At 41.9% G+C, this 13664-nt stretch overlaps 1 protein-coding gene across 1 annotated transcript in view; it reads right to left on the bottom strand.

Moving 5' to 3' along the window:
* Positions 1-7135: 7135 nt before the first annotated feature.
* Positions 7136-13664, bottom strand: part of LOC136612439 (zinc finger protein 721-like) — a 564334-nt gene continuing 557805 nt past the window's right edge. Inside the window, exons 6-9 of the mRNA XM_066592832.1 lie at positions 11947-12050; positions 11371-11432; positions 11046-11212; positions 7136-9286 (exon numbers count right to left, since the gene is read on the bottom strand). Coding sequence (XP_066448929.1) covers positions 7746-9286; positions 11046-11212; positions 11371-11432; positions 11947-12050 — 1874 coding nt within the window. The 3' untranslated portion in view covers positions 7136-7745. The remainder of the gene's footprint in view (positions 9287-11045; positions 11213-11370; positions 11433-11946; positions 12051-13664) is intronic.

Raw genomic sequence — 13664 nt, forward strand, 5'->3', positions numbered from 1 at the left:
TCTCCTGGTTCTCCTTCTACCTATCTGATCGCTCCTTCAGCATCTCCTTTGCTGGCTCTACTTGGCCTCCTCTTCTCCTTGCTGTTGGAAGTACCCCAGTCCCTGTTGGACAAACTATCAGGCGATTTAGCTTTCAGTGTCATCTCTATGCTGACGACACCCAGTTATACACTTCCTCCCATGACATCACAGCAACATTCCTCCAGAACGCCTTCAACTGTCTCTAACACTATGTCCTCTCTCTTCCTAAAACTGAACCTCTCAAAAACCGAACTATTTTACACTGCTCTTCTTGGACAAACTATCAGGAGATTTGGCTTTCAGTACCATCTCTATGCTGACAACACCCAGTGATATACCTCCTCCCGCAGCAACATTCCTCCAGAACACCACCGTCAGTCTGCTGTCTCTAACACTATGTCCTCTCTCTTCCTAAAACCGAACCTGTCAAAAATTGAACTACTCGCGTTTTCACCCTGCTAACCGACCTCATCCTGACATCTTCATCTCAGTGTGTGGCACCACCATAGCTCCCAGACACCACACCCACTGTCTTGGGTCTATATTCAATCCCAATCTCTTCTTTACCCCTTATATCCATTCTCTCGCCCAAACATGTTACCTGCACCTCAAGAACTTTGCAAGAATCCACCCCTTACTCACCATGAGCACACTAAAAATGCTCACTCAATTATTGCAACTCGCTGATCGGCCTCCCCTGCACCAGACTCTCCCCCCCCTCCAATCCATCTTGAATGCAGCAGCCAGGCTCATCTTCCTGTCCAGCCACTACTCAGATGCCTCTGCCCTGTGCCAGTCACTGCACTGGCTGCCCATCAACTATAGAATCTTAAGCTCTCAATAGCACCGCGCTGCCCTACATTGCATCCCTCATCTCAATCGACCACCCAATCTGCGCCCTACGCTCCACTAATAAAATTAGATTAAGTGCCCCTTTAATTTTAACCTCTCATTCCCTTCTCCAAGACTTCTCCAGAGCAGCACCAGTACTCTGGAACACGCTACCACAAACTACCTGGGCAATCTCCAACACACAAAACTTCAGACGTGCTCTAAAAATGCACCTCTTCAGGGAGGCATACCATATCTCCTAAACCAAACCCCTCTTTACTCCACCTGATAACATGCTCCCTGCCCTCACTGACTGCAATCCCTGCCAGCCAAAATCAACTGCCCCCTGCAGTCATACCAATTCAGCCACCGCATGACTCAGATCTGACTATTGTCTATGTGTATAGGATCCCGCACTCTCCACATTGCCACAGCATGCACATTTTCTGCCCTTTTATTAGTATGTAAGCTCATTGGAGCAGGACCCTCACCCCTACTGTTTCCATCAAATCGATTACTACATGTAACGGTGATTTTTGTATCTTTGTATTTTGTATCTGTTCTCCCATGTTTAGTAAGCACTGCAGAATATGTTGGTGCTATATAAATTAAGATTATTATTATTAAGGATCCACCAAAGCTATCCATCTAGAAATGTGCGTTTCTCTGTAATAAAGCAGTATATCTGAAAGGACAAAATCTTTCTGTTGTCTTTTTGAACCAAATATGAGAAGGCCAGTCATGAGTTATGCTTGTTCCAAATGAATTTCCTAAAGGTCTCGTGTATCTGACTGAAGAGGCCGGAGTGTATAGAATATACGATAGTATGCATGTGGGAAGCAGATTTTTCCTGCCCATCCAGGACAGAAGCGATATATTCACTTGTAGAAGCTTAGTTTGAATCTTCTTAAGAAGGGGCAGATAGTTTGCTCTGTAAAGGAGGGCAGGGTTGGAGGAAATGGCAGTACCTAAGTATTTAATACTTGAGGATGGTCACCTAAAAGGAGAATTGTTTCTTCAGGTTTGTCATGGTCTTAGCAGGAGCTGTGATGTTTAGGGCTTCTGATATATCAAAATGAACCTTAAAGTTGGAGAACCTGACAAAAAGTTCACATATCTCGAGGATTGCTGTGAAGGCTGTTATTGGTTTGGTCATAAGGATGACCAGATCAGCAAAGGCGGCTGTGGTGTGGATATTTTTGCCTATTTTCAGTCCCTGTATATCTGTACTCTGTCTGATACTTTGGAGCAGGGTCTCCATCACAAGGATAAATAGTATAGAGGAGAGTGGACCATTTTTGATGTTGAAAGCATCAGACACTGCTCCATTAACATTGATTCTGGATGAGGGGTTAGAGTATAAAGTAAAAATAAAATAACCCCAATAAATCGTTCAGAGAAACCAAACTTCTCAAGTGTGCAACTCAAAGTCCCAATTCACTCTGTGAAAGGCTTTTTCAGTGTTAGTCCTGAGTTGCATCAGAGGGATTTTACTCATTCTGGCATAATGGACAGTGTTAATTTTGCGGAACGTATTAAATTTACCCTTCCTATTTGGGATAAAGCCTACTTGATCCGGGATGTACAAGTTTGGTGAGTTGGCGAGAGATGCATTGGGCAAAGATTTTTTGCCCATAATTTGAAATCTATGTTTAGTAGAGAGATGGGGCAATAGTTGTTACACAGTTCAGGATCTTTGCCTTCTTTAGGTATGAGGGTGAGGAAGGCTTCTAAAAGGTTTGTTTGGGAAGATTTGACCCCTTTAAGAGGGGATTGCAGAGCTTCAAAAAGACTAGGAGTAATATCTTTGAGAATTTCTTGTAATACTATATTGGGAGGCCATCTGGGCCTGGACTCTTCCCATTTGGGATGAAGGCTAGAACTGCTGCTACCTCAGAATTAAAGATTGGCCATGATAATGTGGATAAATCCTCCTCAGATAATTTTGGCAATTTAAAAAAACTCCAGAAATGCTATTGAAGCCGTTTTTGTTCTTTTTTTTAATACGTTTTGACATTATTTTGGAACCTTTATCTCCATGCATACACATTTTATATTTGGATGCAAAAGGGGTCTTTGCTGCTTTAATATTGAGGAGATTCTTAAGCTTAATAATAATAATTTTTTTTAGGTCCGCCTGGATCTCACTGCTTTGTGGTTTTTTTAGTAGGTTTTCAGCGCTGGACATTTGGGCAAGTAAGGAGTTAATTTCTTAGTCCCTTTGTTTCTTTATTCTGTAGTCTAAGGCTATTAGTTCACTTCTAATAAAGGCTTTCTGTGGTCTCCCACAGTATTGGGGTCGAGACTTCAGTGCTATCATTAGTATTGGAAAATTCTATAAGCTTCTGTGAGATTTGTGAACAAGGTTTTATTATTTTCTATTAGTGTACAATTAGATATAGATATCTCCAATAAAGATCTGTTTCTACAAGCGTGGGGGTGAATGGAATATTTTTCGCAATTGCTATTGAGACTCCTCTAGAGGCGGAGGAGTACGTACTATGGAACCATTGATTATGGCAGAATGTAGGGAGTTTGGGTGTATGGTTATGATGGAAATGTCTCTTGAAGGAACACCACCTCCCCTCTAAACCTCCTCAGAAGTGAGAACTGGCTCCTTTTTTAGGGGTTAGTTATCCCTCTGATATTAAAGGATGTAAATTTAATGTCAGCCATGGTGTGGGGGTTTTGATGTGTTTTTACAGTGATTTGCATAGGTGTCAACTCAGATCTTAAGTAGTCCCTCTCATTGTGTAAAAACCTATGTACAGAAAATGCCCCTAATTGTGGTGAGGTAAAAATACTGGAGTATATCCAGAAGGAAGACGGGTCAACCAGAGAAAGGCCCAATCCCCAAGCGGGACCTGAACTGAGCGACCCCCTAATAGCCCTCTCCCCCTCTCACATATAGGAGGGGTGTTTGGATACATGGGGTTTGAATGGTTCTCCCCACATATTGTAGATTTCAGGCGCATTGGTTCAGATAAACCACACAATTTAATCCATAATTTAGGATTTGATCGTAAATGATTCATGGGTGACCAAAGATTTGAAGGTTTTAACAACACGCCCAAAACTGAGACAGCATAAACACCCAGTTTTACCCCATCTAAAAGGACCCAAGAATAGAAGGAACCACACGCTTCTCTTTTTTAAAAGACCTGTTATTTGTATGTCATTCAGTCTGATGAAAGTACCCCCCAATAAACGTTCTTGCCTCTGACCGGTGTCTTCCTGGCAGCAGTGTCCATGGTCTTCCTTCTTTCCAATGCTCCTGATATTTGAAGCCTAGATCAAACGTGCAGACTCATGCAAGGTTTCCGGGAGACACCTCCATCATACTTTTAAACCCTTAGTGAGCACCTCATAGCCTTTTTACGTCCAAGCTGAGAGGGCTTTAATCCCTAGTGACGTAAAAACATGTTTCCACTGTGTATTAAAGCCGCGTGGTCTGTGAAAGTGACAGCTCCATGCTGTCGGCTCCAGGTGGTAGCCGACAACCTGGAGCTGTCGTTGGGGGCCACGGGAAGCCCCTCCGGTAATGCAATCACCACTATCCAATGGATAGCGCTGATCACATTAACCCATTAGTGACCAAGCCTGTTTGAGCCTTAATGACCTGGCCAAATTTTGGAAATCTTACATGTGTCACTTTAACATAGAATAACTCCGTAAAGGTTTTGTATATCCAAGTGATTCTGACATTGAAGTACACATCTTGTACTTCATTTAGGTGGTACAAATAGACCGATAGAATTAGTGTATATTTATTAAAAGCGCCAAAATTTGGAAAATGCAATATCTCAAATACGTGCAAACATGCTGTACAAATTTTTGTTTACTTTAATCTGGACGCACATTTGAAAAACTAGTTTTTTTTAACCATTTAGGAGAAATACAAATTTAACATTGATTATAATCATTTATAATAATTATCAACATTTTGAGGAACACTTTGTTTTCCTACACCAAGCCAAGACTGCAAAGGCTCAGAGGTATAACACCTTAATGTAGCCTCACAGAGCGCCAATTTTTACACCCCATTCCTGCCACTGAGGTCAAGAAATACCCCCCAAAAAAGCATGAGAAGAGGAGGGATAACCGATTTAATTGCCCTATGTGTCCATCCCAATCAGGCCTCATAATGACACCTGTTTTTCGGAAATACACAGTTTACATTACTACTTTTATCTAAGATTTAAGGAATGTCAAAAAGGGTGTGGAGGGAGGGGGGATTATTTTTAGGGAGACCATTTTTTTTCTGCACAAGTGAGCAATGGGGCCTATTCAGTTGTGCCCTGAAATCCAATGGGTGTTCCCTCCATTATAGGCCTAGCCATGTGTCCAGTAAGCAGTTTAGAGCCACAATCGATATGTTTCTGGACACAGGACAAACAGGGGTATCTATTTTGGGGTGAAAGTCTTCATTCCTATATGTGCTGTACAAAAAAACCCTGTTTTTTTAAATGACACAGTTGCCAAAAAATGAAAATCGTAATTTTCTCCTTCCGCTTTGCTTAGATTCATTCAAAAACGGTGGAGTCAAAATACACAGTACACCCCTAGATTAATTAGTTAAGGGGTCTAGTTTACAAAATAGGGTCATTTTCGTGGGTTCTCTGTTTTTTTGGCAGCTCAAGGGCTCTACAAGTGGGTAATGGGGACTAAATCACTTTCAAGCAAAATTTCTCTTCTGAAAGCCACCGGCTGCCCCTTTCATTTTGGGCCCCGTAGTGCATACAAATATAAATTTAGAGCCATACTGGGTATGTTTCTACACCTCAAATGGGTATCCATTTTGATGTGTAAATCCTCATTTTCATGTGCGTTATAGAAAAAAACAGCTTTTAAAATTGCATTAACTCCTAAAAGAAACTGTGGGGTCAAAATACTCCTGACCCCCTCAGTGAATATATTAAGGGGTCTAGTTTTTAAAATGGGGTCATTTGTAGGGGTATCTATCATTCGGACACCTATGAGCCTCTGCAATCTTGGCTTGGTGTAGGAAAACGAAGTATTCCTCAAAATGTTGATAATCAATGTTAAATTTGCTGTCGCAGCAGGAGGCCGGCTATCACTGACAGCCGGCTCCCGCTGCTGGATAGTGCTAGATCGCTTCTGATCTCGCGCTATCTACATGACGTAAGGGTACGTCCAGTTGCGGGAAGTGCCCCGCTGCCATGATGTACCCTTACGTCATATGGAGGGAAGGCGTTAAGGTACAAAACAGCCTGGTCCTTAAGGGGTTAATGAACTTCAGTCAAAACATACCTTACTGAGTGATAATCAGAAACCCCTCATAACATGTCCCGGAAGTATCTCCTGATTGCAGTCATGCACATCCTGTGTAACTGCAGCACTTTTTTGTGGGAGGTGCCTTTTTCAATACTAGGACATCTGGGGCCTAATCCATTTAACTTCCCCTCCGGAGGGCAGCACAGGCTCCTATTGAGTGCATGACTTAAGCAAAATATGGCTTTTGGGGTGGCTTGGTATGCTGAGCAAGACAAGCAGACTAGCCGTTCCATCTCACTTGCTGGTGACTGCTGCTGTGTGGATGGCAGCATTGGGGTTAAGGAGTGCTAGGCGCACATAATGGATTCCTGGGTCTCATTGAGTAAGGTATGTTGTGACTAGAGATGAGCGAGCACCCAAATGCTCGGGTCTGCGTTATTCGAGTCGAGCCTTTTGTAAAATTCGAGAGCTCTACTCGAGTATCGAACCCCATTGACTACACTGGGAGACTCGAGCATTTTTGTATGTGGAACGCAGGGTCCCGAGCTTTTTTTTTCCCCCCTTGGTTTCTCTCTCTCTCCCTCTCTCTCCCTTTCTCCCACTCTGACCCCCTCTCTCCGTCCCCCTTCCCCTTCCCTGCCAGACCAAAAATTTTCAAATGACGCATGCTGCTTTGTGGCAGGGAGGGGCCAAAACAGGCACGTCACAGCAGGGAGGAGCCAAAAGCTGAGGCGAGTTCGAACGCGATTTGATGCTCGTTCAAGTAATGAGCACCATGGAGTGCGCTAATACTCGAACGAGTATCAAGCTCGCCAGAGTATGTTCGCTCAACTCTAGTTGTGACCAAATTTCTGTGAAATATGTTAATTAGTCTTGGAATGAAATCTGATTTTCTGGGCCGACAGCAAATGGGTCACCCTGTATATACTCACACATGAGGTCTAATATGCATATTAAATGTATAATTTGTTCAGTCTCTGATTGATTTGCAAAATTTGCATGACCCGTTGATTCAAAAAAGTAGATGTCTTTAGTAAGCTCCACTATGCCGTATCAAATTGGCTCATTAACTGTATGTTTGATTTTTTTTCACATGTTAACTGGATTTTCACAGCTTCAGCTTCGGTATATGTTACTGCTTGATAACAGACATATCATTAATTGTTTCTGTGGCACCATAATTATTTATTTTTATAAAACTTTTGGCATTTTGCAGTTGTAGGACCTATGATGAGGAATCATATCAACTCGACACACATAAGGTTGTTCTGATGTCTACCATTTTGATATTTGAAAATAATGGCTCCGTCTCTTTTATTCCTTATATCCACAGTACTGTTTATATGGATCCCATTCACAGTTGGCCTCGGGTAACTATAATTTTAAATGTTAGATGACAGCTAATTCCACACAAAAAACATTCACTGACAGCTACTGACAAGGTCTGTGAGTAAACTGATGTAAAGAAAGCATTTTAATACATCTTCCAGATTTCAAACAGGAATATGAGTTCTTCTCTATGTGAATTCACTGCTGATTTTTCAAAATGTTTTGCCTAGTAAACCATTTTCCACATCTAAAACATCAAATCACTTTTTTTCTGAATGACATCTTTGATGTTTAACAAGATCTGATTTCACCATAAACCATTTCCCACATTATGAACAAGAAAACGGCTTCTCTTCTGTGTGAAGTTTCTCATGTCTAGCAAGATTTGATTTCTTCATAAAACATTTCCCACACTTTGAACATGTAAACGGCTTCTCTCCTGTGTGAAGTTTCTCATGTGTAACAAGATCTGATTTCAGCACAAAACATTTCCCACATTCTGAACATGAAAACGGCTTCTCTCCTGAGTGACGTCTCTGATGATCCCTACGTTTGCCATTAGTACTGAAACATTTCCCACATTCTGAACATGAAAACGGCTCCTCTCCTGTGTGAATTCTCTGATGTTTAACAAGATCTGATTTTAGCATAAAACATTTCCCACATTCTAAACAAGAAAATGGTTTCTCTCCTGTGTGGATTCTTTTATGTTTAACAAGAGATGATTTTACCGTAAAACATTTCCCACATTCTGGACATGGAAACGGCTTCTTTCCTGCGTGACTTCTCAAATGTCGAGCAAGATCTGTTCTATGGGCAAAACATCTGGCACATTCTGAACATGGATACGGTTTCTCTCCTGTGTGAATTCTGATATGACTAACAAGATTTGATCTAGCTGTAAAACATTTACCACATTCTGAACAGGAGTATGGCTTCTCTCCTGTATGAGTTCGTTCATGTTTAAGAAGACTTGGTTTATATGCAAAACGTTTTGCACATTCTGAACAAGAAAATGGTTTCTCTCCTGTATGAATTCTTTTATGTTTAACAAGAGTTGATTTTTCTGTAAAACATTTCCCACATTCTGAACATGAGAACGGCTTCTCTCCTGAGTGACGTCTCTGATGATCCCTACATTTGCCAATAGTAGTGAAACGTTTTCCACATTCTGGACATGAAAATGGCTTCTCTCCTGTGTGAATTACCTGATGTTTTACAATTTGCGATTTATATGAAAAACCTCTCCCACATTCTAAACAGGAGTATGGCTTATTCCCTGTGTGAATTTTCACATGTTCAACAAGATTGAATTTATTAGTAAAACATTTCCCACATTCTGGACATGGAAACGGCTTCTCCTTTGTGTGATTTCTCATATGTTGATCAAGATCTGATCTATCGGAAAAACCTTTCCCACATTCTGAACACGAATACGGTTTCTCTCCTGTGTGAATTATTCTGTGTATAAACAGACCCGAGTTGTTTTCAACCTGTTTTCCGCATTCTCCAAACATTTTTTTACCTGTACTTGTAGAAACATTCTGTGATTGATCAAGTGAAAGTTCCTCATGATTAGTGGAATCATATAATAGATCTGTACTCTCAAATTTTGGATATACAATATTGTTAATGAGGTTTTCTCCTGAAGAGTGCGGCACAATATCTTCTACTTTACAATTTAGCAAGGGCATAAAGTTTCCATCAGCATTCTCACTGGGCTCATATGACTGATCTGTATTGTCAAGTTCTGAATGTACATTAAGGGTAATGAGGTTTTCTCCTGATGAGCGCTGCATGATATCTTTATCTTCTACTTTAGAATTCAGCGATGACATGAAGTTTCCATCAGAATTCTCGTTGGGATTTTCTGTTAGGATTAAAATTTAATTCTGTAATTTTTATATTACAAAAGTAGAAAAATTTATAACATTCATATCAGGCTAGAAAAATGGGCAGTGTTTGATCTGGTATTTTTTAAGCTAAAGTCAGAAGTGGATCCAGCCAGATGGAGACTTTTAAACTCTTCCTGTATATTTCCATTACTTTTAAATCTACTTCTGGCTTTCATTCAAAACAAAAACTCCATGTGATTCCAGCCTGATTAAACTTCATCCAATAATTTAAAATGCATCAACGGCCAAGACCCGATGCTGGTCCACATTCTGTGAGATGTTTAATAACGTAAACCTAATTCAAAAATCTGAAAATCCCAATCTTGTCTGGGAATCCAACCCGTTCTCTGCCAATATGTTTAGCCCTTTAATACCAATTTTACATCACTTTAATATTATTTAACGAACTACTGTTTTTGACAACCTGATCATGGCCACAGTCTAACGTAAAGGGGTTGTTCAGCTGTAAGCTATTTCATTCTGGGTTGACACAAAATTTCTTGGAATAAAAGATGCTGGTTTCCACGCAGTTTTTCATTTAAAGTCAAAAGGTGGAGTCAAAATGAAAGGGAAATATAAAGCTAGAATAAGCTTCTCCTTGCTGCCTTCCCTGCTGACTTTGGTTCAAAAGACATATCCCTGTAATCCGTGTAACTGTCACTACCTTATGGTGCTCTCAGTGAGAACTGAAAAAAGATGGTGACAGTCTTTTTGAATGTGAAATAGGTGCTTCCTAAGGCCGGCTGCACACAACCGGGTCGGGTTACGCATGTGGTAGCCCGCAGCGGAATCCAAACCTGTGCCCAGATGGCAATAGCACAGACCTGCCATTCTTCTTTTTCTGTGCTGAGGATGGGCCGCACAGCGAGCCGTCGGGACATGAACAGTACAGTTTTTTATTTTTTAATCCCTGCTTTTCCTTGGGTACCCACAAACTTTACGCAATGTCATTGTGCAAGGGCAATGGGTCAGATACATTGCTCCGGATTCCGCAATGTAAATCCGTCCGTGTGCAGCCGGCCTAAGAATCATGGATCTGGAATTTTATTTTAAGATTTTAGGGTAAGCCCGAAAAAACCCTCATAACTTTAACCCCATAGTGTCCAAACCGGTTTGCGCCTTGGTGACACTTCAACAGAGAATAATTCTCTCTTTGCACATAACACGTACTTGGGACTGTTTACATGAAATCCTATGATTTGCATTCGCAGTAAAAGTAGACTAAAACGATTTGTGTAATTAGAAAAGAAAATGACGAGATTAAAAAAAGTGTGAAAAATTAAAAAAAAAAACAAAAACAAAAACGTTTAAAACAGCAGTAATGTATAAATTGTACATTTCCATCTATTGGAAAAGCTTTACATTTTTGACACAAACATGTGCAAAAATTAAAGAACATAAGAGATAAAGTAAAGCCCGGTGATGGACCTGTAACTTTATGCAGGTCATGTGTTAGCATATTATTAATGCTTTTAGTATAGATCTGTAAAACAGGCACAACGTGGTTCGGGCAGCATAAGCCAGGTGACTGGTTCCCTGTTAGATCCCATAACGATCGCCATAAGAAAATAAAAAAGATGGACAGTAAGCAAGGAGGTTAAAGAAATATTTGTGCTTATACTCAAGGACAAATTAGTGGAAAAGCCCCAAATAAGTTCATGTTGGGTGACAAATCCTACACATACCACATACCCTTGAAATAATAATGTCACTAGTATATTTATATCTGGTTACCTTCTGATGTAAAAAGCTGGTGGTCCTCTATCTTGACATCCTTGTACAGATCCTTGTGTCCTTTTAAATACTCCCACTCCTCCATGGAGAAATAGACAGCGACATCCTGACACCTTATAGGAACCTGACAACACAATGATACCATCATTACCCAGACACCTCTAGTGCTGTTATTGTATAATTTCCCAGCATTCCCAGCAGTGTCACCTCTCCAGTCAGCAGCTCAGTGATCTTGTTGGTGAGTTCTAGGATCTTCTGCTCCTGTATCGGTAAGTGAGGAGGAGCCTCTGTGATGGGGCTCTGGCTCCTGCTCCATCCTCCTGACTCATGGACATGGCTGTTGGGAGTCGTACCGTCACCCGATGTCTTCTTCACTATTCTGTAATCCTGTGTATGTAGAGAGACATGTAGAGGACTGAACCCAGTATTCCTCCCTCAGTAGAAAGAGGGAGATTGTGACCCCGCCATATAGAGCTCTAGTGAGACTTCTGGCAGCCAAGCATGTATACTACCACCCCATTCCTTGAAATGTGTCAGCTGGAGATTGCCCAGTGCTTTGAACTCTGCCACCTCTAGACATCCCTCCTCAATGCAAGGAATGGTAAGTAGGCATGCTGTTTGAGAGGGGGCGCATTATTAGAATGCGAGAAGCTGGATTCTCATTGCTACTACAACATTACTATTAGCTCATTGGTTCCCACCATACAGAACTGACCATATTGGTGGCCGATCTTCACATTCTCTGCTGCTCAGTTCTTTAGTTCTCCCTCACTTGGAAGGTCTGGAAGTCGTTATACAGGACACTGGATTGTTCCTGTTACTTCATAGAATGGGTTTTCTCTTCCCTTAGTCTGACTTGTTACATAATACAATAAAGATGATAGAAATATAGAAGGCTTACCTCTCCGGTCAGCAGGTAGATGATCTCCAAGGAGAGGTTTAATATTCTTATGGTAACATCATTTCTTTCTTCATCCATCCTTGGTGGGTCATTCGGGAGAAGGACTGCTTTGGATGAGAATACGAGAGAACTGGATAAACCGGAGGGTTCTGGTACTGCTGGCAGTTCGCTGTGCTACGCTGTTTACACAATTCCCTTTCACTTCTATAATAAAGACACCGTGTAGAACAGGCAGGTCAGCTGACTCTGTAATCTCAGGCAGTGGTGGTAAGCCAGAATGGGGTTGAGGGGAGTGGGCATTTTTCAAAATAAATGCGGGTTTCAGACATGGGTCCAGTATTATCAGACATATCCTGTGTGAATTACTACTTTACTGGTAATCAGTTTTCCATCAGCCCATGACCGCATCAGTGGGAGAACACCTCCCATCCGGAGAGGAAGCAGGAACCTCCCAGAGCTCTGTAAAGTTAGGCACACCCTATCCCTTCTCTGTTCTGTAGCAACATCCATGGACTAATTGCAGGCTACCCCTTTTATTTACATTTATACTTAAACCTTATTTAATTACATTTATTAATAACTTAAATACTGCAGTAGGGAGCAAAACTAGTGGTGCTCCCTACTAGTGGAAAATGGATTACCGGTAAGTAATCTTATGTTTCCCTTATGCCCCTGACAGCTCCAGTGAGAGATTAAACCAGATTAATAACTAGGGAGTGTTGATAGCCTGAGGTATTAGTCTACAGATGGCTAATAACGCTTATTGGATTGGAGAATCCACCAATAAAGAAACTCCAACTGACTTGTAGTCAGCTAGACTATGGAACACACTATGATATTGTTCTTAGGAAGTATGATCCCAATATCTTGTACTCAGGATGAATCCAACCCAAGATTCTAGATTGAGTTATCGATTTAAAGTTAGGAGGATCCATGAAGACAGCAAATCAAAAATAAATGTTCCAAAGTATAAACCATCCTATAACTATTTCACATAAGGAGGCAACTTCAGGAAGGAAGATTCTTATATAAATATTCCCAATCGGAGGTAAATTGTAACCAACATCTATTTGTCATCTTGTTCTTATACAATCATCAGGTTTCTTTACCATAGATACCTTACTGAAGATATGCGGTGAGGAATAAGAGGCTTCGTCTATTGTCTTTCCACTGAAGGTCACTTATCAAATCAGAGGTCACCGTCCAGCAGCCCAAAACAGAGGATATGAGTAAACAGGTCATAGGTGGAGCCTAGAGGCTATAAGTCACAGGCAGGTAATAGAGCCATGGGTAAAAAGTTCGGCTGTCGGGCTGCAGGCCGGGCCCAAAGGCCTGTCGGGCTGCAGGCCGGGCCCAAAGGCCTGTCGGGCTGCAGGCCGGGCCCAAAGGCCTGTCGGGCTGCAGGCCGGGCCCAAAGGCCTGTCGGGCTGCAGGCCGGGCCCAAAGGCCTGTCGGGCTGCAGGCCGGGCCCAAAGGCCTGTCGGGCTGCAGGCCGGGCCCAAAGGCCTGTCGGGCTGCAGGCCGGGCCCAAAGGCCTGTCGGGCTGCAGGCCGGGCCCAAAGGCCTGTCGGGCTGCAGGCCGGGCCCAAAGGCTTGTCGGGCTGCAGGCCGGGCCCAAAGGCTTGTCGGGCTGCAGGCCGGGCCCAAAGGCTATCATCAGTACTATAAAGGCTATTATGCTATAGGCAAGCCATAAAGGGCTATTATGCAATTTTCAC

This window comes from Eleutherodactylus coqui, chromosome 1 (assembly GCF_035609145.1).
Source record: "Eleutherodactylus coqui strain aEleCoq1 chromosome 1, aEleCoq1.hap1, whole genome shotgun sequence".
Lineage (NCBI taxonomy): Eukaryota > Metazoa > Chordata > Amphibia > Anura > Eleutherodactylidae > Eleutherodactylus > Eleutherodactylus coqui.